We start from the raw sequence: 25148 nt of genomic DNA on the forward strand, positions 1-25148 counted from the left end.
CTGACCCGAACAGAAAAAAACCGATGAAGATAGAAGAGGACAAGAAGGAAAGAAAGCCCCGAGAGGAGGGGATTGAGTGAGGGGGGACTTCGTTCAGATCAACAATGAGGCAAGTCTGCTTTGGAGGGCCAGGGTCGGTGGGCGGTGTTGTTTGGGTCAGGGGTCCACGTGCACTAGACCGAAACGAACGTGTGCAATAAATGCGCTATCGGCAGCCCCAAGAATTAAGAGAGATCGGGCAACAGAAAAAGGGCCCCAGCACCCATGAATAGACAACGATCGTGAGTTGTGACGTGGTCTTGGACTGGTCTTCCCTGCCTAAGGTGGGGAGCAAAACAAGTGTGGGTGTGTATGGTTGTGAAGTTAGGTATGCAGCATTGTTTCTGGGAACTCTGGAAGTTGTTCCGGTGCAAAGCAGGCAGGCATCTGGCTTTCCCCCCTCCGTTTTAGAGTGTTCTTGGCGCCCGCCTAACCATCCTCAAGTGCCGCATGTCCATCCCCGCCAAACATGAAGAATGTTGCATGTAGTCATTGACTGTTGTACCTGCCTTACGGTCTGATTACGGGAAGGGCTCATATGAGGGGCTCGGGTTAAAAATTATAACTGGTCTGGGACAAAAAAGCCACGCAGTGAGGAGATAAGAGTTATGTGACATGCAGCGAAGGTAAACAAGAGCCCGACAGAGTTAATGCATTATGCAAAAACACACTGAAAAATATAATGCAGCTATCCACAATACCGAATGAAATATTAAATGTACCAGGCGCCAAAACCCCACGCTGTGCACGTCATCAAATGGTGTAAGACTCCATCAGGCCAAGGTAGGAGTCCCCCCACAAACGCATGAAACGGATCACAGCAGCTTGCCGTTAGCTTCCGTCGCACCGGAGACGGACAAGTCTGCTTCATCATAACCATGTGCCCCAAAGCGACCAAAACCCATAACAATAGTCCGCAGCTTCTCTACGTCAGTACTATCCTAGTCCTCCCAGCTCTTCTCGACGGTCTCGCGCACGCGCTTGATGTACTCCTTCCGGTTGTCTTTGTAAAGGTTTGACGCTTCTACATTCGCCGGAGATGATGTGTTGGGATCGTTCAACAGACTACAAGCCAGTAAAACACTCGTTAGCATGTTTCGTGTTTCATCTTCCTTCAGCTTTACCCTGATTGCAAGGGTCCGTACCTCTGAATACTGGTCAGGATGGCTGCCACGTCATAGGTTGGGCTCCAACGGTTCTGTAGAATGTCCAGACAGAGCTCGCCCGTACCGTAGACGTTGGGGTGGAACATCTGACTGATAAACTTGACGCCCGGAGGCTTGTTTGGGTACTGCTCCTCGAAGTGCATGACAAGGCGGAAAGTGCCATCTTCAAAGGGAGTATCAGCGGGGCCGATGATGACGGCGTTCCTAGACGTAACAAAGGTTAGGGACTCAAAAGGCCGACATTAGGTGTGACTGGATCAGCTTACCAGGTCATGACATTGTCCGCCACAGGAGAGGCAGAAACTCCAGCAGGAGGGTCAGTTTGCATACGCTGCGTAGAAGAATGTCAGGTTAGCTCACGCAACCACTAACCGTATCCAATGACAGAACATCTCAGGTGCCCTTCAAGTATAAAAACCAGAGGGGGAGGAGGAAAGGGACAAAAAAAAAAGAGCAAAGTAAATAAGACAGGGTAGAAACGTAGGATAGAAAGCGAGCTCAGAACCATGCTCGTCATAAACACACCTTGAAGTCGCGCATGAGACGACGGCGGGCAGAGGTCGACATTGCGGCGGGGTACTGGCGATGTCTCGGAAGCTATTGAGATAGTAGAAAGGAACAAGGGGAGCCAGATAGGTTTGGCAGTGATCCGCAAAGTCAAGTGCGCAGTGACTGAGTGAGGGGGGCAAACCGAAGTCCCAGGCGAAGGCGGAGAGAAGAGAAGTTGAGGTGTGACGAGAGTGGGTGGTGGAATCCAAGAGAGGTCGATAGCCACCTCGGGAGGATGAGCGTTGATCCAAAGACCGGCGAGTTGGGCCGTGCCTCCTCCTGAGCGCCGTTAGTCAGGAATCCGACTACTAACTAACTAGCTCACTAGTAGTTTGTAGTGACTCTCTCTCGCTCGCCGCCCGCCGTTGTTGGGCCTGCAGAAGCCCACTGCTGAGTCTTAGCCTATCCGGGCAAAGTCTCGGGCGCCACTAGATTACGTAAGTCACACATGCATCATGTGACTGCACTGCACGTTCCACGGCCCAAAACGGGGGACTAACCTAAACGAGCATCTCCATAGAGGAGCTGAGCTCTTCGTTCTCCAACTGATGCAGCTAGCTAGCTTATCGCGGGAATCTCGTATCCTTACATGACAAGACCTTAAGGCCTCTGTTCTGTCAATACTACCATGAGGAGAAGGTAGGATTCAACTCTGTGAAGAAATGTCCGGTCCCTTAGAACTACCACTTTTCCCTTCTTGCTACGACTGTCTCTCGTGGTCGGAAGATGGGGAGCTCGCGATCGCCGCTGGAGACTACATCCAAATCTTAGTCAGTGTTAGAATCCCTGCCATCAAAGCTCATACTTATATGACTTAGACCCCGAAAAACGCAGCTGAACGATTGGGACATGACCCAAACCAATCCCCCATAAATAATTGGCATTCAGCTCGCTTCCGTGTCAATGTATTCACGAACAATGAGTGGCCTACGATCTATCCCCAGAATCGGGATAATTTCTCTCTCGGGGCTGAACAGTCCCTCAGCAACGTAGTAGCATTGGCCTGGTCCCCTCCAGGACTGGCAAAATATCGACGTTGTGTTCTCGCTGTTCTGACATCTAACTTACTGTTGTCGCTGTATGAGCCTGTCGGTTCTCAGGGAAAGTGGACTCGGGTTGCCATACTCAATGACTCCTTAAAGGCTCATTTCAACCCCATTGTCAAGGAGGATGGCATGCTATTGCGGAAATCTAACATTCGTTCTTTCGCGTGGTCTTCGCCGCTTAAACTGCCAGCCGAAACGCATACCGCAGCTTCTTACTCTGTCCTACCTGCTGAGAGTCGCTGGGGCTTTCACCTGCTCTCAATCGCGAATGATGACAACGATGTTGTTGTGATGAGAATCCACAGGCCACCAACAGATCTCAGTGCGCCATATGAAGCTGGAGTTTTGTCGGTCAACTCCTTTAATGATACAGATGGGAATTATCCGAAGCTGCAACCATCGTCTATTTTTTCCGAAATTTTGAAATCGAAAATTAAGATTCTGTCCATGTCGTGGGGCCCATGGTTTCATGCAAAAAATTCCGCGAGTGGGCTTCTCGCTGTCACTCATGGAACTACTCTTAAGGTGATTCACTTGGATGTGAATGTTCTGTCTCAACCCCCCGAGACAAGCGCAGAGCCGCAAAAGCAAATCGAAGCGAGTTCCAAAGACATTACTCCAAAATTCTACGAAGGCTTAGGGGGAGATCACTTTGCAGGGCCATTGGCGTGGATGAGTACGGTATGTTTCAGAAGCGCTACAGCTGGGCAGGCACTGATCTGGATAGGACGACTCTCATACTGTCTGTCTGGCTGCGGGTACTCTGGCAGGGCTCATATTGATAAAGGCCTCTAAAGAGCCTCATAAAGGCATACATCCAAGCTCCAGCCGAGTGCGACTGCAAGAATTGTTATTCTACGAAAGTCCGGAAAATGACAGCGAAACGGAACCTCCTAGGCACTCAGAGCCAATATCCGGTAAGCAGTGCGCACCATCCGCCCCTTCGCTCGCTAACATGTGAAGCAATGATTGTGGCGATGGACACCCATTCCCACGCTCCAGTGCTTTACCTAGCCACAGCCGGAGGATTCACGGCAGCAGTACCTTTCCGGGATGGCGACGATGAATACCCGATTTATGCCGTCCCATGGAAAGACCAGCTCGATGATGTGCGTGAAAGGTATGACTTTGACCGCGATCTTGGAGGCCTTGCCGTTGCTCGAGCTTGGGGTATGGCTTCTTGCAAGGGAATGATCGCAGCTGGTATCACCGTACACCCAGGGGATATGATTGAGTATCGCACAGCAGCGGAGGAAAGGTTAACAATCATCATGTCGACAGCCGATGGTTCTCAATCTGACGGATTGGATTCTCGGTTGGTGTCGGACAGCTCTCCCGAATATCTCCGCCAGCAGCGAGAGGCTGCCTTGGGATACATCCTACACTTCGAAGACAATAACGAGAACAGACAACCGCTGTCTTTGAGCATACTTTACGCAACGGCCTGCTGCACCATCATTGAATCCAGGAATGAGGCTTTACTGTCCCAAGCTCACAAGGTCTTGGTAAGGCTGGCAACTATCACGGGTGTAGATCTGAACGAAGAGCTCTCGAAGTGTTCGACATCTAGACCTAAGATTGGCCACAAGCCTGCCGAGATGCTTGATGGGCCTGGTGGCCAGATGTTTGAGCGATGCGAGATCTGCAGCGCTGGGATCTCATGGTACTCAGCTGAGGAGGCCCAATGTGCCACAGGCCACGTCTTTGGTATGTTCGATGCAGCACTCAAGGCGTTGCAAAAGACCATAATGCTAACTCTTCTTCCCCTCATAGTTCGCTGTAGCTTGACGTCATTGGCTATTCAGGACCCCGGATCTTCCAAAGTCTGCTCGTCGTGTGGAAAGGAATATCTGAATGAGGACAGTATAGAGCCATCTGAATCTGACGTATCGTACACCTGCCGAACGCTCTTCGATGCGTTCGACACGTGCGTCTACTGCAATGGCAAATACCGTGTCTGAGGACATGCCCCAGGTGAAATCCGCCCGATGTCATGTCTGTGCTGCTTCGCGTATATTCTACTTTTATTGTACAGTAAATATGGCCGTCACTTGCTGTTCAATCATACTAGGCCTAGCAGCTTTCCGGCTACGGGGTTCCACTCGTCATCCCACCGACGAGAACTTTCCTCTCGTGCCCCAGTACGAAGTTCTTCGAGTGCTTCCGGGTTTCCGAAGAGTTCGACAAGGTGTTCCACAAGTTCATCGGAGCTTCCAAAACCTCGTCCATTACGACCTTCAGTGACCAGCTCCGGCCACGCCTCGAAGCGATTCCAGCCAACGACGGGCAGTCCAGCGCCGAACATGTCGACGACTTTCATGGGCAAATCTACCCCGCTACTGCTGGTGTGCAGACTGACACCCAGCGAGGCGGATGCCAGCAATCGTGCATAGTCTTCCATGCTTAGCCACGCGGTACGAATGGTGGCCTTTTGAAGTTTACCGTTCTTCTCCAGATCGGCAATTTGTTTCAGATACATCTCGCGCTGGGGCCCCTTTCCCGTTATGATGGCCAGAATCGAAGGTAGGTCGGGGTTTGATGCCTCAGCCAAGTCCGAATACCGACACAGAGCTTCTATAAGAAGCGAGAAGTCCTCATCCGCTGTCCAAGAGGTCGAACTAACCAGAACTCGAAGCTTGTCAGACCCAATGATTGGCCGGACAGTTTCCGTCTCCGACAACGAGCGCAGGAAGTCCTGGCGTACGCGATCGTCTAGGATGGGCTGAAAATGATCGGCTGGCCGGTCATGCAGCGGGAGAATGGGCGCCTTCAGGGCAAACTCCTCTTTCAGAACAGATGCCATTGCATTGGTTACACACAAGTGTGCCGTCGCGTACTGGCAGAAGATCTTCTCGTATGATTTGGAAAATCTGACCAGTGGATGGGAGTCTCCGAGTTTGAGTGCCAGGATGGTGTATCCAAAGTTATGCCAATCAATGAGGAGCTTTGTGTGACGCAAGAAGCAAACGAGGGATGCGATCGCTAGCGTGGGAATCGAAGGCGGATTCTGTGACGGGCAAAGGATGGACTTAGCGCTGCTTCGATGGTACCATCCATTGGGGACAAGGTGTGAAATAACCAACCTGGACGAGAAGCCATTTGGCTGGTTTTGCACGATATGCCAAGATCCAGAACAAACAGACGATTTGAAAAAGAACTTTCAGCGGACCGAACAATAGGAAGAGGAGCTTGTTGCTTGTCTGAAGGCAGGATGGATGCGGAGGCAGGGCGACAATGGATATTCTCGGATGGGAGGAAATCTCGGGATGCACGTCGGATTCTATAGCAATTTATTAGCGTGGAGCTTTGTGAGAATCAAAGGCGCATCTTCTAGCGCACCATGATAGCCGATCATGTCCACCTGACCACCATTTCTGGCAACGCTAAGGGCATGGTACTGCATGCGCGGACTACGGCCAATATCCCCTAACACGAGAATCTGAACAGTCGTCTTGGGTTCATTTGCCGCATTTTGGCTAGTGACAGACCTGGACTCATGCCGCGAAGGCAGCAAGAGAATGCCGATAGTAAGCGCCGTAGAGAGACAGAACGCGACGCTAATGAGCGACTCGATCATGGTGTTGGATATTATTGGAGGTTTTGAAGGAAGTTCAAGCGATTGAGTTCAGCACCATGCTGGACAGATTGGTTCGTGATGCAGCTCAGCGCATGGCCATTGAAGGGCCCGTAGTACCAGCGAAATGGGGAAATTCCACCAGCTCAGAGGAAGGAGATAAGAAGCACGGAGATAGCTCCGGGGAGGGGAGGATTGCCAGCTGTACTCCGGTTTGAACGGAGGAATCCTGGGCCGATCCCCAACCCCACTCGATGCCGCGTCAAAGCAAATCAAGCGCGCGGCTCGACCTCGGATTGGTAGGATGCATGCAATGTGCCTGATCGTGATTTCTGCAGGCAAAAAGCAACGCGAGATTCAGGCCTGGCCGTGTCTGGAACAAGTTCCCTGACCTTCAGCCAGTCGCCCAAGGTAATTTGGTTTGGTTGGAGATTAATCCATTCGGATCGAGGCCGGGCGATCAGCCCGCGGCCAGCCCAATCACGTGGCCCGGGGGTTATCGCGGGCAGCCGATCATTCAGTTGGCGGCGCGCATCTGGGGGCCATCCCATCCCCATTACTTGCCACAAGCGCCCGTCAAGCTGCCAACTCGTTGCCCAGTTGCTCCCAATTCCCCCTCTCCCCGGCGCTATGCCACCTCGTTTGCACCAGACTCCCGGCCGTTCATCTGCTTTGAGCTGCTAGAGCTCCAGTCTTTGTCAAACCACCTCCTTGCTCCCTCCCTCCGAACGCTCGCCTTGTGCTCCCTCCGTGGTCAGTCGCCTCTCTTCACGAACCACTAGAGATCATGTCGACGGGGGCTCCTGTGTCCACCGTGGATACGATTCCTCAGGTACATGGTCTAGGACATTCTCGTGGCCGCGGTCATTCGCGTGCATCTCACCGGTCAAACGGTCCCATCTCCATCTCGGCTTCCTCCTTCGATGCCTCCTCGGCGCAACAACAGCCCCCACAGCCTCTACCGACTACACGACACACCAATGGCCAAACTGTGAGCCCATCGTGGCCGGAGCACCATCACACACATTCCCACTCCCACTCCCACTCCCATTCTCATTCTCATTCCCATTCCCATTCTCATTCTCATTCCCATTCCCATTCTCACTCACACTCAACTCATAATGTGTGGGAACATGCCCATCACACGAGCCTCGGCTCCATCAATCACACTAAGAGCGATAGTGTGACGGGATTAATTGGAGCTCAATCGATTAGCTCTTCAATTGACTCTCAACCAAGCACGACGTAAGTGTTCTTTGACCTATTCACTGGGAACCGATCCTGACTCTACTCAGTCAGGAAGTTCTCTCTGGCCTACTCCTCTCCCTGCCGTGGATCATTCTTTCCTGGTACCACCAACAACATGCGCTTTGGCAGACGACGCTTTCGACAAGCGATGAGACCGCTGCATCTAGCTTAGGAAGCGAACTCTTAGAGCAGGCTGCCAGCAAAACCTCTATGCTGACCGCCGTCACAATGATTGTATATGGATGTGGGCAATTATTTCGATCGATTCAACGAGGAGGGAGTGACTCGGAGGTTACACTGCCTCGAATGAGCTCCAGTGCGGCAAGCGCTGCTTTGCTCCGGGTGTCTTCTGTCGCATTGCCGATATATGCGACATTGAAGGTGGGAGGGTTCCTTGTCGCATGCGGCTTGTTGCTTCCTGTAGCGTCAGGTTTGCCGACCGTCGTTCAAGGCTATGGCCTTCATAGCAGTGCACAGTCCCGGCTCAGCCAAAAGAAAGTAACGGCCATGCTTCTCGTCACCATTATTGCCCTGAGCCTTTGGGGTATGAATGCGACGCGAGACCCCCACCCATACCTGGGCTATGTCTCTCTGCTCACGTCGGTCTTCGTTCTTCGGCTCCCCTTTTCAGGGACTCCGTCCGTTTCTGCTGATCTTGATTACTTGACGTCCAATGGCGCAGTGTCCCAGAAACAATCTACAAAGCAGGACTCGGGCAAACTTTCGTCTAGTGATTCAATCCTGGCTGTCCTTTCAGGCATTATCCTGGCACTTGTTACTGTTGTTGTATCTGGCAATGTGTCCCTGAAGGCTTCCAACATGATGTACCAACTCGCAGCTGCTGGAGCACTTGCAACAAGTCTCATATTCGTTTCCCCTTCCCATCTACGCTCACCACAGAAGATTGGTCTTATGATCGGTGTCGGAGCTGCCGCGCTCTTAAGCTCCCCGCCGCTGCAAGAGAAAGTCCACCTAGCTTATGTAGCTCGCGCCATTGCAACTGCCGCCTCGTTCCTTGCTGCCAGATTCGATGACAGACAGATGCGCCTTTCGCAACACTCTCATACCCATAATCACCATCATCATGCTCACTCTGGAGCTGATGCTACGAAGATAACGAGGCTCATAATTCAGTACAGCGAGCCTTATCCGCTTTTGTACAGTATTCTCAAGGAAAGCGATTCGCGACGTATCTTCTACTTCATGAGGTATTTCATTCGTCGCCTTATATTTGAGGTAGCATGATACTAACTTAACTAGTCTTAATTTTGCCTTTATGCTTGTTCAGCTGTCCTATGGATTTATGACTGGATCCCTGGGTCTTCTTAGTGACAGTATTCATATGTTCTTCGACTGCTTAGCGCTCGTGGTTGGTCTTTGTGCTGCTGTCATGAGTAAATGGCCCCCGAGCTCTAGGTTCCCCTACGGATATGGCAAAGTCGACACGCTTTCTGGGTTTGCCAACGGCATCTTCCTTATGTAAGTGCTGCGAGTAAGCATTTTGGATGACCATGCTAACAGTACATAGGATCATCAGCATTGAAATCATCTATGAAGCTGTCGAGCGACTTTCATCCGGCAGTCAGATGCATCGTCTCGGCGAACTACTGGCGGTAAGTGTTGCGGGTCTTCTAGTCAACCTTGTCGGAATCATGGCATTCGATCATGGACACGCGCACGGCCACGATCACAGTCACGGGCACTCGCACGGAAACGAGAACATGCACGGCATTTTCCTACACATTCTCGCCGACACTCTTGGCTCCGTGGCCGTTGTGATCTCGACCATCCTCGTGCACTACTCTGGCTGGCCAGGGTTCGATCCAATTGCCTCTTGTCTCATTGCAATCTTGATTTTTGCCTCGGCAATCCCGCTTGTCAGCAGCACTGCGAAGACCCTGCTGCTCACCCTGCCAGCTGACATTGAATACAATGTCCGCGAAACCCTTGCTGGCGTTAGTACTTTACGGGGCGTTGTCGGGTACACCGTCCCAAAGTTCTGGCTGGACGATACGGGGAAGGAATCCGGCCACCACCACCATCATCATCATGACGACCATGCTCATGCTCATGCCCATGCTCATGATCATGGATGCAACCACAGTCAAAGCCATAGCCACGATCACGATCACGATCATGCTCACGACCACGGCCATACTCACAGTCATGACCACCATTCCCACAGCCACGATGATCATGATCACGATCACGATCACCATGACACGCATACCCCCAACGTCCTCGGCGTAATCCACGTCATCGCCTCTCGCAGCTCCGACCTCGAGGATGTCCGCCAACGCACCGTGGACTACCTCCGCGAGAAGTGCATGGACATTCTAGTTCAGGTCGAACGCGAAGGAGACGGCCGTTGTTGGTGCGGTGGCGGCGGGAATAAGCATTCTTGATTGCGTTGCTTCCCTTTTTTCTATCCTTTTCTAATACATACTATTGACCTCTTGGCTAAGCTAGGTAGATAGATTTGACTGCCTGAATGGAGTCTTCTCTTTCTCTCACTTCATTCTCCATTCTTCTCCGTTCCCCCGGCAGATAATATATGTATAGCTTGTCTAAGTAAATAAATAATCAACTGAAGTAATGTAGATTAGTTATAGTTCCTTTTCCTGATCAGTGTAATAATAGTAGAGAATGGTAATATTACCCGTGTATATCTGTGCACTTGAAGGGATGTTGGTACCACCAAACTATGCTCAATGAGACTAAACTTCAGAGGAGGAAAGTGGTCTGATCATCCATCTACCAAATCATCATGACTAATGGAGAAAATGTTTCCAATAGAAAGTCACGGACATTCTCAGTAGTATCCTCAGGGCTTGGTAATGGACTCACTCTGCGTACCGTAGCTTACATTGAATACCGGTGATTTCTACTACTGGACCCAACAACTACAGGGAATTATGTTACACCTGTGTCTCATCACAAGGATCTAGTACCACGGATGATAGGACTCGCACTTCATACGAGTAAATATTAGACATGATTGCTGGGAACTTAAGGCAACATTTGTTCTGGACTGAACTGAAGTTATGTAATCGATTATTATATTTCTGGTGAGAAGCCTCAAGGATTCAAGTTGTAGTTTTCTGTTTGAATCTAGGATCAGGTCAGAGACCGTTGACTAGTGAGATAATAGAAGGTATGGGGAGCCTCTACGGCCTTATAATCAGCCGAGGATTCTTGCTTTGGCCGGTAGCACTGCGTTGCACTCTCGCTCCGGTGTGGTAGTGCGTGATCGCTGGTGTTGGTTGCGGTGGAGTGTAACATGTGACGATGATGGGGTGTATATAGTAACCCTTCGGGTGGTTTTGTACAGGTTTCCCATGGCGAGGCGACTACCTGGTAGCACCCCACCCCTTCTCTTTATCTCTGAAATATACTTGTACAGCCCTTCTCTATGCCAGGTCCGGACCTCGCGCCGTATCAGAATGAGGTTAAGAGGATCGGTTATGCAACATCTTACGAGAGACAGACCGTCCTCCTGACGGGCAGCACGGGCTCACTGGGAGGATGTATTCTGTATAAGCTGGCAGTGCAGCTTCCGACGCGGAAGATATTTGTTTTGATCCGTGGGTCGTCGGAGTTGGCTGTGAAGAAATGGAAGAAAGCCATGCCGGATCATACTCAGGCGATTCTGAACTCGAACAGGATTCATTACATAGTCGGGGATATTAGGAAGTCGAACTTTGGGATTGAGGACGTGATGCTGAACCGATTACGTGAAGAGGTCACGCTGGTTATACATGCAGCTGCGAGAATCAAGCTGGATGCGAGCATCTCCGAAGCATTAGAGAACAACTGTCTGCCCGCCTTAGAATTGGCTGCGATGGTTTCGCGGTTTCGTCGACTGAGGCTGTTCATCCAGATCTCCACTGCATATGTGAACAGCTTTTTGCCAGACGGTTATGTGGGTGAGCGACTGTATCCCATTTCAGATGACGACCCAGAGGACGAATTGGCAACCATACAAGCAACTGGTCATTCTCCCTATACGGATCGCTTCTCGTCATCTTATACCCATGCAAAGCATCTAATGGAGCGCTTGACGTTCAAGCGGTACCCGATGCTCCCGGTGTTGTTTGTCCGTCCGACCATCTTTGGACCGGCCGTCAGACACCCATATCCGCTGTACGGACCCGAAGATTCGACGCCCCTGACGAAGTTCTCTACACTATACTTTTCGGACCAGGGAGGTACCCAGATATGGCACGCCGCAGAAGGGTATACAAGTGGTCAAATATCTTGGATGAGATCCCAGTTGATTTTGTCGCCAATGCGTGCCTTCTGCATGCAGCGGCGGGGACGCAGGGGATCGTTCATATTGGATCTCAATTATATGTGAGCCATACGTTCGACGAGATCCTGGCTATATGCAGGGAGAATGCCCCGGAGGAGATTCGGCATGAGCTACCAAAAATAATATTCGTGCAAGACCGAAGTATCCCACAGCATATCTTGGCAGAGCTTGTCAAGGTGGGCACACGCAACTGGGTCTTTGATTGCGGGCGATCATACTGGCTGAAGCAACTCGGAGGTCCCCTGAGCTTAGCGATCTGTCAACTTGATTCTGAACGGCTTGCCTCAGCACGGACGAAGGAAGCTTATGAAAAGGTGCTGAGGAGGATGGGAAAGCTTTGAAGAGGCGCCTGTGCATTATTTTGAGATAGTCATTTGCATTACCTGTTATTTATACGCGATGTCCTTGTTGTGTTTTAGTCTGTGCTGATAGACCCGTGTTCATCCATACGCTGACCAGCGCGCATATCATGGGAAGCTCTTGCAAACCTTGTCGGTTCGGAGCTCGTGCAGAACACGTTAATCCGGTGAAAACTGGGGCAATAATGCACCAACAGATCCAATGTATGTACCTCAAAGTCCTATTTTACGTTGTGGCCACTGCAATGCCCCTTCCCACCGCACGTCGCAGGGACGAAGCGCATTCAGCAGCTCCGAAACCAGAGCTTTTCCAGAATTCTTTGCCCACCATACTTTCCCATCAAGCTCATGGAGGAGAGCACCCCAGTGCATGAGAACTAGCAGTGCGAGAGTTTGACGGCATCTCAGAGCATGGACGAACTTTTTATCAACTGTTGCAACCCATGCGAGGATGGAAGCCGCGTCTCGGGCATGGTTGTATCTGCAGAAACAACGGCGTAGAAGGGCTATTGCATCTTTGATAATGTGATGCTGCTCAGCATTGTCGGTAGCAAGCATGTCATTGTTCAAGGCTGTTAATCGATCCAGTGCAGCCTCGATTTCACTGTCAAGTATGGAAAGCTGATTTTCCCAGAAGCCTCTCCGGGAAGTGAACACCTTTCCTTGAAGCCAAGGACGACTGATGGTAAAGATCTTACTGACACCGTGCAGCAACTCGAAAACGACAATAATATTTTCGGTCATGCTTTGACTCTCTTCTCGTGCAACAGCCGATTGTGGTAATGTTATGCCAATAACAGTTATAATGACCGAGTGAGTTAGGACTGCGTCACAATTGGCTGGATTAATATTATCAATTGCATGGCGAAAAGGTGCAAATGCAAGATTGTGGTACTCCAGAGCTGTGTCAATATAGGAGAGTGCTTCTGGTGGATCAAGTGTCGACGCGATATGGAGCGATGCAACCGCTAGTATCCCGCTCATGAGGAAGTCGTGCTGCAAAGCTTTGCGAGGGATAACATACTGCCATTCGTGGTGGTCTGTTGGTTCATTGCAAAGGCTTTGATAGGTCTCCGTGGAAAACTTGTGCATTAGCTCAAGCTCCCGCAGGCAAGCAAGGTTTGGAGGTGAAGATCCATGGCGGGAGATGGGCTGGTTGGCATGAAGTGTTGCATCAGAGGGTGCTACTAATCTGGCGGACTGCAAAGGAGCAGGACTTGTCGATAGTGTAGTCTCCTTGCGTGCCGCGGGGGTCTTATAATAAGTACATGCCAGCTCCCGGCTAATGCAATTGGAGCATGGTGGGCCTCGTTCATCGCACTATAGCCGTTAGAAGAGTGCTGCAAGGATGACAGTGAATTAGACGGGTATTGAATAGTTCCAGAACTGGACAGTTTTCGGCTAATCAACACAGGCGTAATCCAGGAGATACGGGATATGATAATGTATGAAACTGGACGGTGCTTACCTTGACGCGTCTCTTCTTACACTGGTCACAGCCATTGCGCGACTTGGTATGGGTCCTTCTGGGCGGCATTTCCCCTCAACTTGTACCCACTATTCTCATATCTTGCGAGTTCAGCCGTGTTTCTGATATGGAGCATATCGGACGCTTATTTGCCGGCGGATATCGTCATCTGCTCAACGATAGAATAATTCCTGTGGATGGATGAGAACTACTAAGCGGCTCCACGTGCCGCCGCGGGGTGACTAATTCTCCGTGTCACGTGATAGAGGAACATCGAAACCATCCACAAGCACCGATGTTCCATTAAGCTATGAGATTTACTGGGGTTAATGCAAGCTGGGGACCGGCATCCCGAGAGCTGCTGCAACTATCTACAGAGAAGAGTTGTTTCATCTTTGGCTGTTTTGTCTCTCCAACCAGCAGCAAAAGGGGCGCAATGATACAGGTGGAGTCGTGAGTCCCCACAACGGCCGCTATCAAGTCGGTTAAATGAATGCTTACTGAATCATCATCATCTCCAGGCACGGTTTATCTATGTCGACGACCTGGGGACGAATGAGCGCGGAAAAAAAATCAATCGGCTCATTGATGATGAGAAACGGATGAGTACCTTGAACAGATCCAGGGGACACGAGCTTAATATGAACCCTTCTGCGATGAACAAATCGCATGGCCGGAGAAATGCCCTTGTCGGCGATAACGGTCGAACCAACGGATATGGCCGGTGGAGTAGTGCGAGAACGAAAACGAGAACGAGAACGAAAGCGAACCAATCGGCGTTGTCATGACTTGGATTTTATACACGACCGATCCACCAGGAAGAGGACCGTCTCCAGGACCCGGCAAATCGGGATAAAGAACGGGTCGACTATAAATTTTATTCGACTGTCTTATATTAATAGGTCTGATCCCCATCAGGCTGACATACAATATGTGCGCGCATCTGTCAGGGTCGGAGCTGGCTTCATCTTACATATCTGTTTCTTTCTTTCCCTCGTTTCCTACTTTGCTTGCATATATTGCATAGTATATTGCATATAGACCTATTCATAGCGGCTTGTTGCTTTCCTTTCGTTTCTCCCACCTATATCGAATATCTCTTCGACACCCACACCGATACACGAACACTACTACGACCACCAAAACCAGAGGAAAACCATCACCATGAGCCTCACTTGCACGCACGTCACACCAGAATGTCCCGTCACGGCGACAACATATGGCTACTATCCCAATCTAGGCGGTAATATCTTTTTCGCCGTCTACTTTGGCCTACTCGGCACCCTCCAACTTGGTCTCGGCGTCTACTACCGCTCCTGGACCATGTTGATAGCGATGGTAATCGGCGGATACATGGAACTAGCAGGATACATCGGCCGAATCTTAATGAACCATAATCCCTGGGACCAAGGCGGCTTCAAACTGCAAATTGTCTGTCTCGTGCTCGCCCCGACCTTCATCGCCGCCGGTATCTATCTCACCCTGAAGCACGTCATCCTCTCCTTGGGCCCAGAACACTCGCGTCTCAAGCCCCGGCTCTTTACCTGGATCTTTATCAGCTGTGATGTCGGATCGCTCATTCTCCAGGCCGCAGGTGGTGGTGTTGCCGCTGCAGCGGGCAGCGAGAATCAGAATCTGCTGAAGGTGGGCGATGATATCATGGTGGCGGGTATCGCCTTCCAGGTGGGCACGATGTCGGTTTGTGGTCTGTTGGCGCTGGATTTCTTTATCCGCGTTGTGAGAAAGGGACCCGGTTTGGGCGGCGAGAAGTATATTGATGAGAATGGGAATCTCACTGGGCCGAAGCACCTCAGGGTTGTTGTTTGGGCGGGCATCGTGGCTTACTTTGCTACTTTGATTCGGTGTATTTATCGGTAAGTTCCCTCTCTACTTCAGCGCTCTCAAGCTACGGACGATACAATGTACTAACATAGTTTGCCGTGGGTAGTATTCCCGAAATGGCCGGTGGATGGGGTAACCCGCTCATGCAGAAGGAGAATGAATTCTTGGTTTTGGATGGAATGTGAGTATTCCTTTTGTTTATGTTTTCCCTTCTATGTCATGAATCCAGACGTACTGATTAGAGTTTTAGGATGATGGCCATCGCCGTGAGCTGCCTTACCTACCTTTACCCTGGATTCTTCCTGCAATCTATCCGGAAGGGTATGAAGAAGACTCCGAAGGCCTAGGTTATATACAATATTTCATATTTTATTGTATATTTATATATGCATAGCACATACAATAGATACCCGTTTACTACTATCGCTGGAGTTATGACAATTTGTTACTACTGCGGTATTCTCAGTATGGTTATACGACTCTAATCTGGTACGACAGAGTAATACTTGAGCAACCAACAGTCAGTGTTGTCGTGTATGTAATCCTATACCACAAGTATATTCACTGGGAAAGGAAACCTGCCTACACCCAAAAGGATATACAATCAAAGCTGGACAGCGCATGACAAGGATCAAACGAGTGCAATGATAGGTTGAAATAGAAAGAAAGGAAGGCAAGGAAAGTCAAGTAAGCAATTGAACTAAACTCCGTCTTAGACCAATCAACAGCTCGAAAAGAAGCAAACTCCCCGCATCAACAGCAACAAATGTCAGTTGAAAAATGCATATCATCCGGTAAGTAAATAGATAGACCATCAGCCGAATCAACCGCACCAAGCAGTCCTTCTATCATGCAACCAACAACACAAGGAAAAAGAAACCATAGTGACCCATTTCCGTCTCCGTTCCATGTAAATCATATCATACCACGACTGAGTAGCTGGACTCAAGGTATGAAAAAAGTAGATAAGGGAAGGAGGAACTCATTTACTCCTCTCCCAAACTATCCCGTACGCACTTGCGCACCTTCTTCTTGAACTCTTTCGGGTCTTCCCGCCATAACCGCGCGGCCTCGACATTGGCGGGACTTTCATCATTGGGGCTGGAGAGCATGGAGATAACGGAGAGGAGGATCGTCTCGGGCGTTTGCACGGGGGACCAGCGCTCGGCGGCGGATTCGTATCCGTACTTGTCTTCCTCCGGGGGGTGGAGGATGGAGATGCAGACGTCGCCGTTGGGGTAGACTATATGATTGTAATGAAGAGAATCAGTATTCTGTGATTGTCTTGTGCCTTGGTGGAAGAGGAAGTTTAGAGGGGAAAGAAGAGTGAGGCGTACTGTTAGGATGATACAGAGGCGTCTCGAACTTCATTTTCGGCGGCATGTGAGGGTAGTCAGGAGGAAACGAGAGACGAGCGCGGAAGAAACCACCTATTATTCGCCTTTAGTCAGTAAAAGGGCTCTTGAGGAAGATGTGAAGATGCTCATTCAGGCTTTCTCCCACCCAAACTTTACTCACCGCCGTACAACTTGACATCATCGGAGATCATAAGCATGACCTCCCATTCAAAGACATTGTTATCGACCAATCCGCAGCTAATCCCGGGAATGTCCTTGTCCGACTGCATTTGCTGCAGTTGGCGGGAGAGCATGCGGCCTGCTGCTGTTGTGGCCATGGTGGATAGTGTATACCGGAGAGGGGTAAGGAGGGGAAGAGGGGCGTTGAGCCGATGCTACGATGAGGGGACGCAAAGCGGGTTGGATGGTGAGGAGAGAGGTGACCCTCGATATAGTAGGGAGGTGGCCAAAGGGGAGAAGAGTAGTAGAAGAGAAAAAGGTGAATAGGAGGGACTATTACCCTGAGGGTGATCTAACACAGGGAACAACTGACCAGGAGGTAAGGTAAGTAGACCGAGGGCCACGAAGAGACTGGCAGTTGATGATGGGAAAGAATCGCTGCCGGGCGGTGAGTGGCGGGCGGGGCGGGCTGCGATAACAACGCAAATGGTGCGCCTCGGTGGCGTTGTACTGCTACTACTAGTAGCTGTGAGTACCTGGCGGGTATGGTTAGTCCAGTCCAGTCCAGCCCATGATATGTGACTGGTCAAAGGCAAGTCGAGGATGCTGCAGTAGACCGGTGAAGATGGTAGCCTACCCTACTGTGAACTCTCCCTGTCCTGTATGTAATCCAGTCCTGGCCAGGTGAGGGGATAACGCTTACTCATTCGGACCTCTGCAGGACAACCCCGACTCTCATAAGCCCCCCCTCATGCGTCACACGCCATGCTTATCCCTGCCCGAGGTAACCGGAAGGGCGAACAAAGAAGTCTAGGAGATAGTACACAGGATCAAACTACGTCATGGAATATGGAGTATCATGTACGCGCTATATTTAACGCTAGGGCATATGTATAGATTCATGCGAAAGAGCAGAGTCGTAGCTGGTTGATTTTGGATCTGTACACATATCAAGGCATTCGGGCTATAGCTAAGCGTTGTTCCCAGCGAAGCCATAGGTCACCGCTCCAGCCCAAACCTGTACAATCAGCAGAGTGGTGAAGAACACGGCCACGGCAACCTCAATAGCGAATCCTTTGCCGATGGCCTTGACGAAGCGAAGCAAAGCGGGCCGGTCGAAGGTCTTCCAAGCATCCATGATGCTCAGCTTGCCGCTGCCCCCGACGATGGCGGGGGAGACCTTGCCGCCGAAGGAACGATCGAAAGGCACAATGGACTCATCCTCCTCAGGAAGCATAGACGCAGCCACGCGGATGAAGATAGCCCGGGCAGGGATAGACACCACGAAAGAGAGCAGAGCGGGCAGAGAGACGAGTGTAGCAGCGCCTGCGAGAGTTTTGGCTGGGGAGTCACCACCGGACGGGTTCTCAATGTTCTTGAAGCCGTTGCAAGCGCTGATCAGGACCAAGGGAATGTAGTATGCAGCATTGGTAACGGCGTGTTCGAAAGCAACAACAGGAGCGATCTTCTTCCAGGCATCAAAACCGGGGATCCGCTGGTAGAAACGTTTGGGGGAAGGCTCGGAAATGACAATGTGGACCCACGCCAGCTGCAGGTTGGCCAATGCGACGCTGGAGATCATGCCGACAATGAACTGAGAGAAGAATGCGTTGAAAGAAAATGGCATGATCGAGAAGACCAGTCCTTGTGCGATACCATAAGTGACGAGCATGCTCAAGCCACGGAAGCGGGAGAGGAAACCGGCACGGGCATGGAGGTGCTGAATCGTGGTGCGTAGTTTGCTGGTTATGGGCATCGGAGGGGGAGCTTCGATCACAGGCTCGGCATCGGGCTCGTTCGCATCGACAGGCTTATTGGCGTCAAGATTGCCATCAATTCGGACATAGACATCGGGGTTGGAATCCTCGATAGCGGCGAGGGTCGGGACTAGCATTCCATAAGTGTACTCCACCTGAGACTACGCGTCAGTGTCTGTCGATAATCAACTCAGAATCAATATGCAGCTTACCGAAAAGGCGATAGCGATAAAGGCCAGAACTGTGAAGACGAACAGAGCCGACAGCCATCCTGCGAAATGGATGGTGGGTTGGTTCGGGGTAGGCTGCTCCAAGGCGGCCTCCACACCTCGACGGACGAGGGAAGAGATGGTCATGATTGTGCTGAAATCAAGCGACAAGATACGACAGTCAAAGGGAAGCGATGGATTTGATGAATGCGATAGTGAAGAACGGCCAGTCGGATGGGAATGAAGCAGCGAGGATGACGAGGAAGCAGAGGAATAAATGGGAGAAGGCTCGCCCTCCAGGATCAGGCGGCAACGAGCAATTGCAGGCAGTAACAGGGCTATTTTGGGACTAGCTACAAAGTAACTGGGCGACTGCTCGTAATCACGCCTGCTGAAGTGGGGACCCGCGTCACCCGCCGCCAATCAGGAAGCTGCTGACTGTTGGCGCTACTCCAAGTCGGGGCTTTCTTTGCCCGGACGCTATCATTCCCCGATCCGAATGCAGTTCTTTTTTTCTACTAAGTACGATCCATTGGACCCTGGCTTCGCCGTTATCACGAACTGGTGTTAGTGTGGTCTATCTGGACCAGTAACGAAAGACCCCCGTGCAAAACCTGGCAGAAAAGGGGCACTTCAGATTATTGCGTTCGGGATAAGGTGCACAAGTCGGCATATCCTTCTTGTAATCTATCAAAACAATATAGGTTTCAGCCACAGTGTTTCAATCAACTATTTATACTGGCTTGGCTTGCACTGATTAACTTAGAAGGTTCTGGCGCTCGTACCAGATCATGGCCCGGATTCACAGTTATTGACATGCACCTGACCAGAGAAGGGGGTTGCTAATGCCCCAGAGGTGCTTAATATCCTTGGGGAGTCTGGATACTAACCGACGAAGCGACGGCACCGATACTGACGCGGAACGGGCACTAGCCTATCGGTCTAGCGATCGAGCCAAGTCTCTTTGGATCAGAGACAGATTATTTTTTCAATGCATATTCCAAGCACTCGTACAGACAAGCAGGTCTGCTCTGGTCCCTTCTATCAGCCTTAACGACCTCCAGAACAGACGACAAGAAGTATACAAGCTACACGGCGCGTGATATTACCCCTCATGCACTTTCAACTTACGTGTCTCGCCATATTTACGCCGCTATATTCCTAGTTAATTGGTAGCTACTTAATAACCGCCAAGCTTCACATGCGTTTAACTTCGTCTGAAAGTTGAGCTGATAAAGATAAGCATACGCCCAGGGTCCGCACCGGTTACTCCACTCTAATGGTTGGACTGTTGCTATAGAGCCTCTCTGGGAGGTAGCAAAATATATACTGCCCCTTATATGTACTATGTAACATTCGAAGCTGGCATATAAGCAGCAGTTCAGGAGTCTATGCATAGACATGAGCATGGTTCTCAGCCCTATCTCCATCCTTCCCTGTTCCGTTATTAGACAGATGGGCAATTAGTAGATGCATCATGTGAAATGAGTAAGTATTGAGTCTGAATCATGTCTACCCTGGGTGTAATCGACCAGGTATCTGATCTGCTTGATCTGAATACAGATCCGATCTTTCCAACTTCAAATACTGGAAAGAAGTACACGAAGTGCACTTGTGACAATTAGAAGGCATTTTTCTCGCTTCAAGCTCAACTATTGACAAGTTGACCATTTTGAACATATCTTTGGGCAAGTGCACTAAATATCTGGGGTGTACGCCGGAGTTGATGGACAGCGGAGACTGAACCCATGTCGATCACCGCTTGGCCGTGTGGATGAGCATATTTATTCGTAATAGTTGTTTCAGGCACAGACACATTTGCACCACAAGGAATTATAAATAGAGTTAGTCGCCAAAGATCTCCCGTCAATGTTTCACCTCACTTGCTTCTGTAAAGTCGCCAATTGGCTGGACTTTTTTAAGTTGTTGTTCGATGGGACTCGTGCTCGACCGATCGGGTATAAAATACGAGAACGGAGGACGGGACAACGACGCACACCCCGGAAGTTAAATGTTAATTATTCTTATGGCTTGAGAGGTTTCTCTTATGGACAGAGAATTTGAGAATATATGTATCCATTGGACTACAATCCCCATAGCTGGTGGATAGATCGCCATCATCCTACGTTTCTTAGCAAGTACTATCTACTCGCCGCTTCGACTAGCTTCAGGGCCACACTATTCACCGAGATATCCCCGCTAGGATGATATTTTTACCAACGTGGTATACCATCAGTGGGGGAGTTTCTACTGTGCCGTCTTTACTAGTGGCTGGGCAGTCTTGGAAAACACTACAGTAGCCTGCCTGTTAGTAACCCTGAGACGGCTGGAAGACCCTTATACGCATAAATCTGCAATACTGAGGTACAATTATTGTAGCATCGTATATATGAAGATCACTGTGGGATTCAAGTGTGGTACTGTCGAAATTGGTTGTTATTTTACTATATTCAGGTGAGCCGCAATATGAGTATGAAATAACAGATTTACAAGAGAAAAGGATCACGGTAACGATACGGTCCTAGTTGCCTTTGTGACGATTAAGGGAGATATACATTTTGAAGCTTTGACTTCCTTCCAACAGGCCAGTCACCTACTACCGTTTACCCACCTTCTTGAAGGGTCACTCTAGGGCTCTTCCATAACATGCATTGAGCTTACGATGGTAATCGTTAGAACCTAAGCCCTGTGGATCTCTTACGGACACCCCTGAGCGGAGAACGTATAGCTCCATGGCATAGAACGTGCAAACTACGCAGTGGAGATCCACCTGCCCAGTGCGTAGTGCTTGGTTTATTTGCCTATTTATTTCTCTCCGCCCTGCAAGTTCTCTCTTTCCATGCAATCCAACTTCTGCTTTCTCAGACGTCTCAAGGCCTGAAGCTTCAATCATGTCGAGTAACTACAAGCTCTATGATTATGACCCCTCTGTCGGCGCTGCTATTGTCTCTGCCGGACTGTTCGCCGCAACGTCCATGTTGCATCTTTTCCAGATGATCCGCAGGCGGACATGGTGCTTTATACCATTTGTTCTTGGTGGATTCTGTGTGTTCCCTCATCCCCTCAAGTATTCATCACCTTGCTAATGCCTTAATTCCTTCCAGTCGAAACATTCGGATACATCGCACGTTACTACAGCGCCAGAGAGACCCCAAATTGGACCGTGAAACCCTACGTCGGACAAGAAATGCTGCTTCTTCTAGCCCCGGCTCTATTCTCCGCCTCCATCTACATGATCCTAGGCCGAATCATCCGCCTCCTCGACGGCCACACATACTCGCTAATCCGGCCATCATGGCTGACCAAGATATTTGTAACCGGCGATGTGCTCTCATTCTTCATCCAAAGTGGCGGCGGCGGCATAATGGCATCTGCGAAGACCCCCAGCAAGGTCTCCTTGGGCAATAACATCATCGTGGTCGGTCTTATCGTTCAGTTGGTCTTTTTCGGCTTCTTCATCATCGTCACTGTGGTCTTTCATCGCCGTATGGCTGCTTCGCCGACTGAAGTGTCCGTGATAATCACACAGTGGCACACCTATATGCGCATCTTGTATGCGGCTAGTGTTCTCATCATGGTGCGGTCCGTCTATCGTGTGCTGGAGTATCTGCAGGGTTCGGAGGGAGGTTTAAAACAAAATGAGATGTTTCTTTATATTTTTGATGCTCTGTTGATGTTTTCGTGTTGTGTTTTGTTCAATGTCATGCACCCGAATCGTATTCTTTCAGCTCGTCCGGAGGCTTACGACAAGATGATGGAAGTGGAGGAGGATCAGGTGGAGATGCTGCGACGGAGACGTTGAGAATTTTCTCGCCTTTATTTGTGCTTATCGAATTACGATTCTCTTCTTGCTTTCTTCCTTTTGTTCCCTGTGTGCCATTATCTTCTTTTCAACCTTTGGTTGTTATGCATACTGTACCATTCACTCTTCCCCTATAATCCCTATTTTCTCAAGCTTAGTGCTCGGACCTGAATTTTCGAATTCTCGTATTTCACCGGTTCGCTCCACTTGTCTCCCTGGAAGGGGAAAACGTACGAACGATCGATGGCAATATTATCCAAGGCAGATCTCGGCATCTACCTTAAGATGCCTCGTCGTAGTCGTACCCACTACCGTTTATGGTTAGTGTATTTAAAAGTGGAGCCCAGCAAAGTGATCGAGACTTAATTTCTAACGTCTACTATACTTTACTGTTTATAAATAAATTCGAATTTGTGGGGATTAGGATTCGAATAGGGCACTGAAGAAGGAACGTGGCTGCCTTATTTAATTACAGTTAAAGGATGTGGAGCTTCATTTTAAAGTATACATTGCTCATCTAATCCATGGAAAGAGAAGTAGTACCCTTATACCTGGCTGAGCCCGCTATGTAGATGCTAGCTATACAAGCGCTTCATCGTCTGAAGCAAATATGGCCATGGGCGCCTTCACTTTTCTTAGGTCTCTTCGATGAACACAAGTAACCCGAAGCAATGGGAGCTGCGATATTGGAAGGTCGTCGCTGCAGCTAAATACAATTGAAGACAACGAAAACAAAGTGAAGATAAGAATTAGTGTCACAACTGGCTGACCAGTTGTCTGTGAATTACCATATTTTCGTTCATTCACCGATTCCTGCTTCCTACATGACCGTAACACCTCCTGTCGCCTAGCAGGACTGATGGCTCCTCCCGTCGATCCATTAACATTCCCAAACCCTTGCTTCATCTGGCTTCAGTCATTCTTTCTCGCGATTTGCGCCAATCACACCCATTAATGCAATGGATAAGACCAAGCGATATGTCATCAACAGATGGCTAGGACTCAGGTAAGAAACCCCTGTAATTGCTTAGAAGGAATTTTCAATACGTCTGTGCGGAGTTTATCCATCTTCTTGATGATGATCCCATTACCCTGGAGAAAGTTTTCGAAGAAAGTCAATTTTTACCCCCGTTAGCGTTAAGTAATTGATAGTATAACATACCTATATGCTGAAGAGTCGCAGTGGACAAGCTTACCGGGCAATGAAATACATGTCTGAACTCCCACTATCTCTCTCTACTCTTCTTCCATACATTCATAGCTTTCATAAACACCATAACAACATTGCGCAATGCCCCCAAAATATGATTCTCTATCACACAACCTCCGCCTTCACTTCCTTATGAACATATTTATCAAGAGTCCCATGGGCTTTGAAATACCGATAATCCAACACACAAAGATACGATAATATCCCCACAACACCACTATAACCAGTTACTTCATTTCATCCGTCAGGACCACCTTACTCCTATGAGACATAGAAGGTGCATAGTCAGAGACATAACAATACTCACCACAAAACCAACGAGAGAATAGCCACGAAAGCACCCAACGTCTTACTAGCAGCACTATGTCCCCCGCTCGCGCCCATGATACTAATAATAAATAAGGCGAACCAAAACACCGTGTCGATGATATCTAGGATCATGTTGGCCTTGAGGCTGGCCCATCGCTTGAAGCGGTCTTTGTAGGTGGTTAGGACCTGGTAGGTGAGGAAGAGAGCGGCTTTGAGGCACTGTTATATCAATTGTTAGTTTCTCGTACTGGAACCACTGAATCATGTAAGGGGGAATGACTGTACCACTGCTATACCCCAGATATTGGTGCGAGTCGCTGGTGTGCCGGGGGTAGCTAGACGGGCGATAATGAGGATGAAGGTCAGGGCGATGAGAGATGCGATGAGGATGTGGAGGCGACGTTTGATGCGGGGGCGGTCGGCCATGTCAGTGAGGTTGGTGAGATTTATCATTTTGGTTCACTGCTTGCTTTCTGTGAAGATTGGACAATGATATGAGGATAAGATGTCTGGATAGTAGAATTGAATAGATTGTAGATGGAACATCCAGTACCAGCCGGACCATTGGACTTTATAAACTACCTGCTTACATGGATTTGCCATTCAACTTAGACTTAACTAAAATAACGGAACGAATTAGGCATTCAGATAAGAACAAAAATAGCCATCCACATTGAAACGTGCTTTGCATGCCGTGGTGCGCAGTGGAGGGTTGAGTGGCTGGTCACCTCTCGTATCAGA

General features: G+C 49.7%; 11 protein-coding genes across 11 annotated transcripts; 5 read left to right on the forward strand and 6 right to left on the reverse strand.

Annotated features, from left to right (window-relative positions):
* Window positions 1-447: 447 nt before the first annotated feature.
* ubc2 (E2 ubiquitin-conjugating protein RAD6) lies at window positions 448-2060 on the reverse strand. Its single transcript, XM_026776127.1, has 4 exons — window positions 1731-2060; window positions 1472-1536; window positions 1185-1409; window positions 448-1104 (listed from the first exon to the last, which is right to left on the reverse strand). Exons 1-4 carry the CDS (start codon window positions 1770-1772, stop codon window positions 981-983), a joined length of 456 nt encoding a protein of 151 aa, XP_026624640.1. The 5' UTR covers window positions 1773-2060; the 3' UTR covers window positions 448-980.
* Window positions 2061-2416: 356 nt separating this feature from the next.
* Window positions 2417-4761, forward strand: BDQ94DRAFT_172032 (uncharacterized protein; the record flags this gene model as incomplete). The annotated part of the gene is made up of 5 exons (XM_026771882.1): window positions 2417-2524; window positions 2573-3481; window positions 3528-3717; window positions 3764-4507; window positions 4574-4761. The coding sequence occupies 5 exons, from the start codon at window positions 2417-2419 to the stop codon at window positions 4759-4761; spliced, it is 2139 nt and encodes a 712-aa protein (XP_026624641.1).
* Window positions 4762-4811: 50 nt separating this feature from the next.
* BDQ94DRAFT_59297 (chitobiosyldiphosphodolichol beta-1,4 mannosyltransferase) lies at window positions 4812-6548 on the reverse strand. The gene is made up of 3 exons (XM_026776128.1): window positions 6140-6548; window positions 5884-6080; window positions 4812-5807 (listed from the first exon to the last, which is right to left on the reverse strand). The coding sequence occupies exons 1-3, from the start codon at window positions 6375-6377 to the stop codon at window positions 4863-4865; spliced, it is 1380 nt and encodes a 459-aa protein (XP_026624642.1). The 5' UTR covers window positions 6378-6548; the 3' UTR covers window positions 4812-4862.
* Window positions 6549-7161: 613 nt separating this feature from the next.
* Window positions 7162-10027, forward strand: BDQ94DRAFT_160580 (metal cation transporter MSC2; the record flags this gene model as incomplete). The annotated part of the gene is made up of 4 exons (XM_026769235.1): window positions 7162-7619; window positions 7670-8830; window positions 8883-9101; window positions 9151-10027. The coding sequence occupies 4 exons, from the start codon at window positions 7162-7164 to the stop codon at window positions 10025-10027; spliced, it is 2715 nt and encodes a 904-aa protein (XP_026624643.1).
* A 685-nt stretch (window positions 10028-10712) lies between these two features.
* BDQ94DRAFT_180349 (male sterility protein-domain-containing protein) lies at window positions 10713-12390 on the forward strand. Its single transcript, XM_026773599.1, has 2 exons — window positions 10713-11869; window positions 11932-12390. The coding sequence occupies exons 1-2, from the start codon at window positions 11035-11037 to the stop codon at window positions 12273-12275; spliced, it is 1179 nt and encodes a 392-aa protein (XP_026624644.1). The 5' UTR covers window positions 10713-11034; the 3' UTR covers window positions 12276-12390.
* Window positions 12391-13917, reverse strand: BDQ94DRAFT_59314 (Zn(II)2Cys6 transcription factor domain-containing protein). The gene is made up of 2 exons (XM_026776129.1): window positions 13762-13917; window positions 12391-13613 (listed from the first exon to the last, which is right to left on the reverse strand). Exons 1-2 carry the CDS (start codon window positions 13828-13830, stop codon window positions 12507-12509), a joined length of 1176 nt encoding a protein of 391 aa, XP_026624645.1. The 5' UTR covers window positions 13831-13917; the 3' UTR covers window positions 12391-12506.
* Window positions 13918-14617: 700 nt separating this feature from the next.
* Window positions 14618-16035, forward strand: BDQ94DRAFT_147103 (RTA1 domain-containing protein). The gene is made up of 3 exons (XM_026766955.1): window positions 14618-15635; window positions 15710-15784; window positions 15854-16035. Exons 1-3 carry the CDS (start codon window positions 14926-14928, stop codon window positions 15948-15950), a joined length of 882 nt encoding a protein of 293 aa, XP_026624646.1. The 5' UTR covers window positions 14618-14925; the 3' UTR covers window positions 15951-16035.
* Window positions 16036-16051: 16 nt separating this feature from the next.
* On the reverse strand, window positions 16052-17367 carry BDQ94DRAFT_59323 (putative ubiquitin conjugating enzyme). Its single transcript, XM_026776130.1, has 3 exons — window positions 17122-17367; window positions 16941-17033; window positions 16052-16846 (listed from the first exon to the last, which is right to left on the reverse strand). Exons 1-3 carry the CDS (start codon window positions 17276-17278, stop codon window positions 16590-16592), a joined length of 507 nt encoding a protein of 168 aa, XP_026624647.1. The 5' UTR covers window positions 17279-17367; the 3' UTR covers window positions 16052-16589.
* A 537-nt stretch (window positions 17368-17904) lies between these two features.
* On the reverse strand, window positions 17905-19381 carry BDQ94DRAFT_147105 (uncharacterized protein). Its single transcript, XM_026766956.1, has 2 exons — window positions 19090-19381; window positions 17905-19032 (listed from the first exon to the last, which is right to left on the reverse strand). Exons 1-2 carry the CDS (start codon window positions 19231-19233, stop codon window positions 18091-18093), a joined length of 1086 nt encoding a protein of 361 aa, XP_026624648.1. The 5' UTR covers window positions 19234-19381; the 3' UTR covers window positions 17905-18090.
* A 2596-nt stretch (window positions 19382-21977) lies between these two features.
* BDQ94DRAFT_180353 (RTA1 domain-containing protein) lies at window positions 21978-23127 on the forward strand (the record flags this gene model as incomplete). The annotated part of the gene is made up of 2 exons (XM_026773600.1): window positions 21978-22131; window positions 22191-23127. The coding sequence occupies 2 exons, from the start codon at window positions 21978-21980 to the stop codon at window positions 22886-22888; spliced, it is 852 nt and encodes a 283-aa protein (XP_026624649.1). The 3' UTR covers window positions 22889-23127.
* Window positions 23128-24401: 1274 nt separating this feature from the next.
* On the reverse strand, window positions 24402-24860 carry BDQ94DRAFT_172041 (uncharacterized protein; the record flags this gene model as incomplete). The annotated part of the gene is made up of 2 exons (XM_026771883.1): window positions 24402-24626; window positions 24693-24860. The coding sequence occupies 2 exons, from the start codon at window positions 24858-24860 to the stop codon at window positions 24402-24404; spliced, it is 393 nt and encodes a 130-aa protein (XP_026624650.1).
* Window positions 24861-25148: the final 288 nt, after the last annotated feature.

The sequence above is a fragment of the Aspergillus welwitschiae genome, assembly GCF_003344945.1.
Source record: "Aspergillus welwitschiae strain CBS 139.54b unplaced genomic scaffold BDQ94scaffold_23, whole genome shotgun sequence".
In the NCBI taxonomy this organism is placed as follows: domain Eukaryota; kingdom Fungi; phylum Ascomycota; class Eurotiomycetes; order Eurotiales; family Aspergillaceae; genus Aspergillus; species Aspergillus welwitschiae.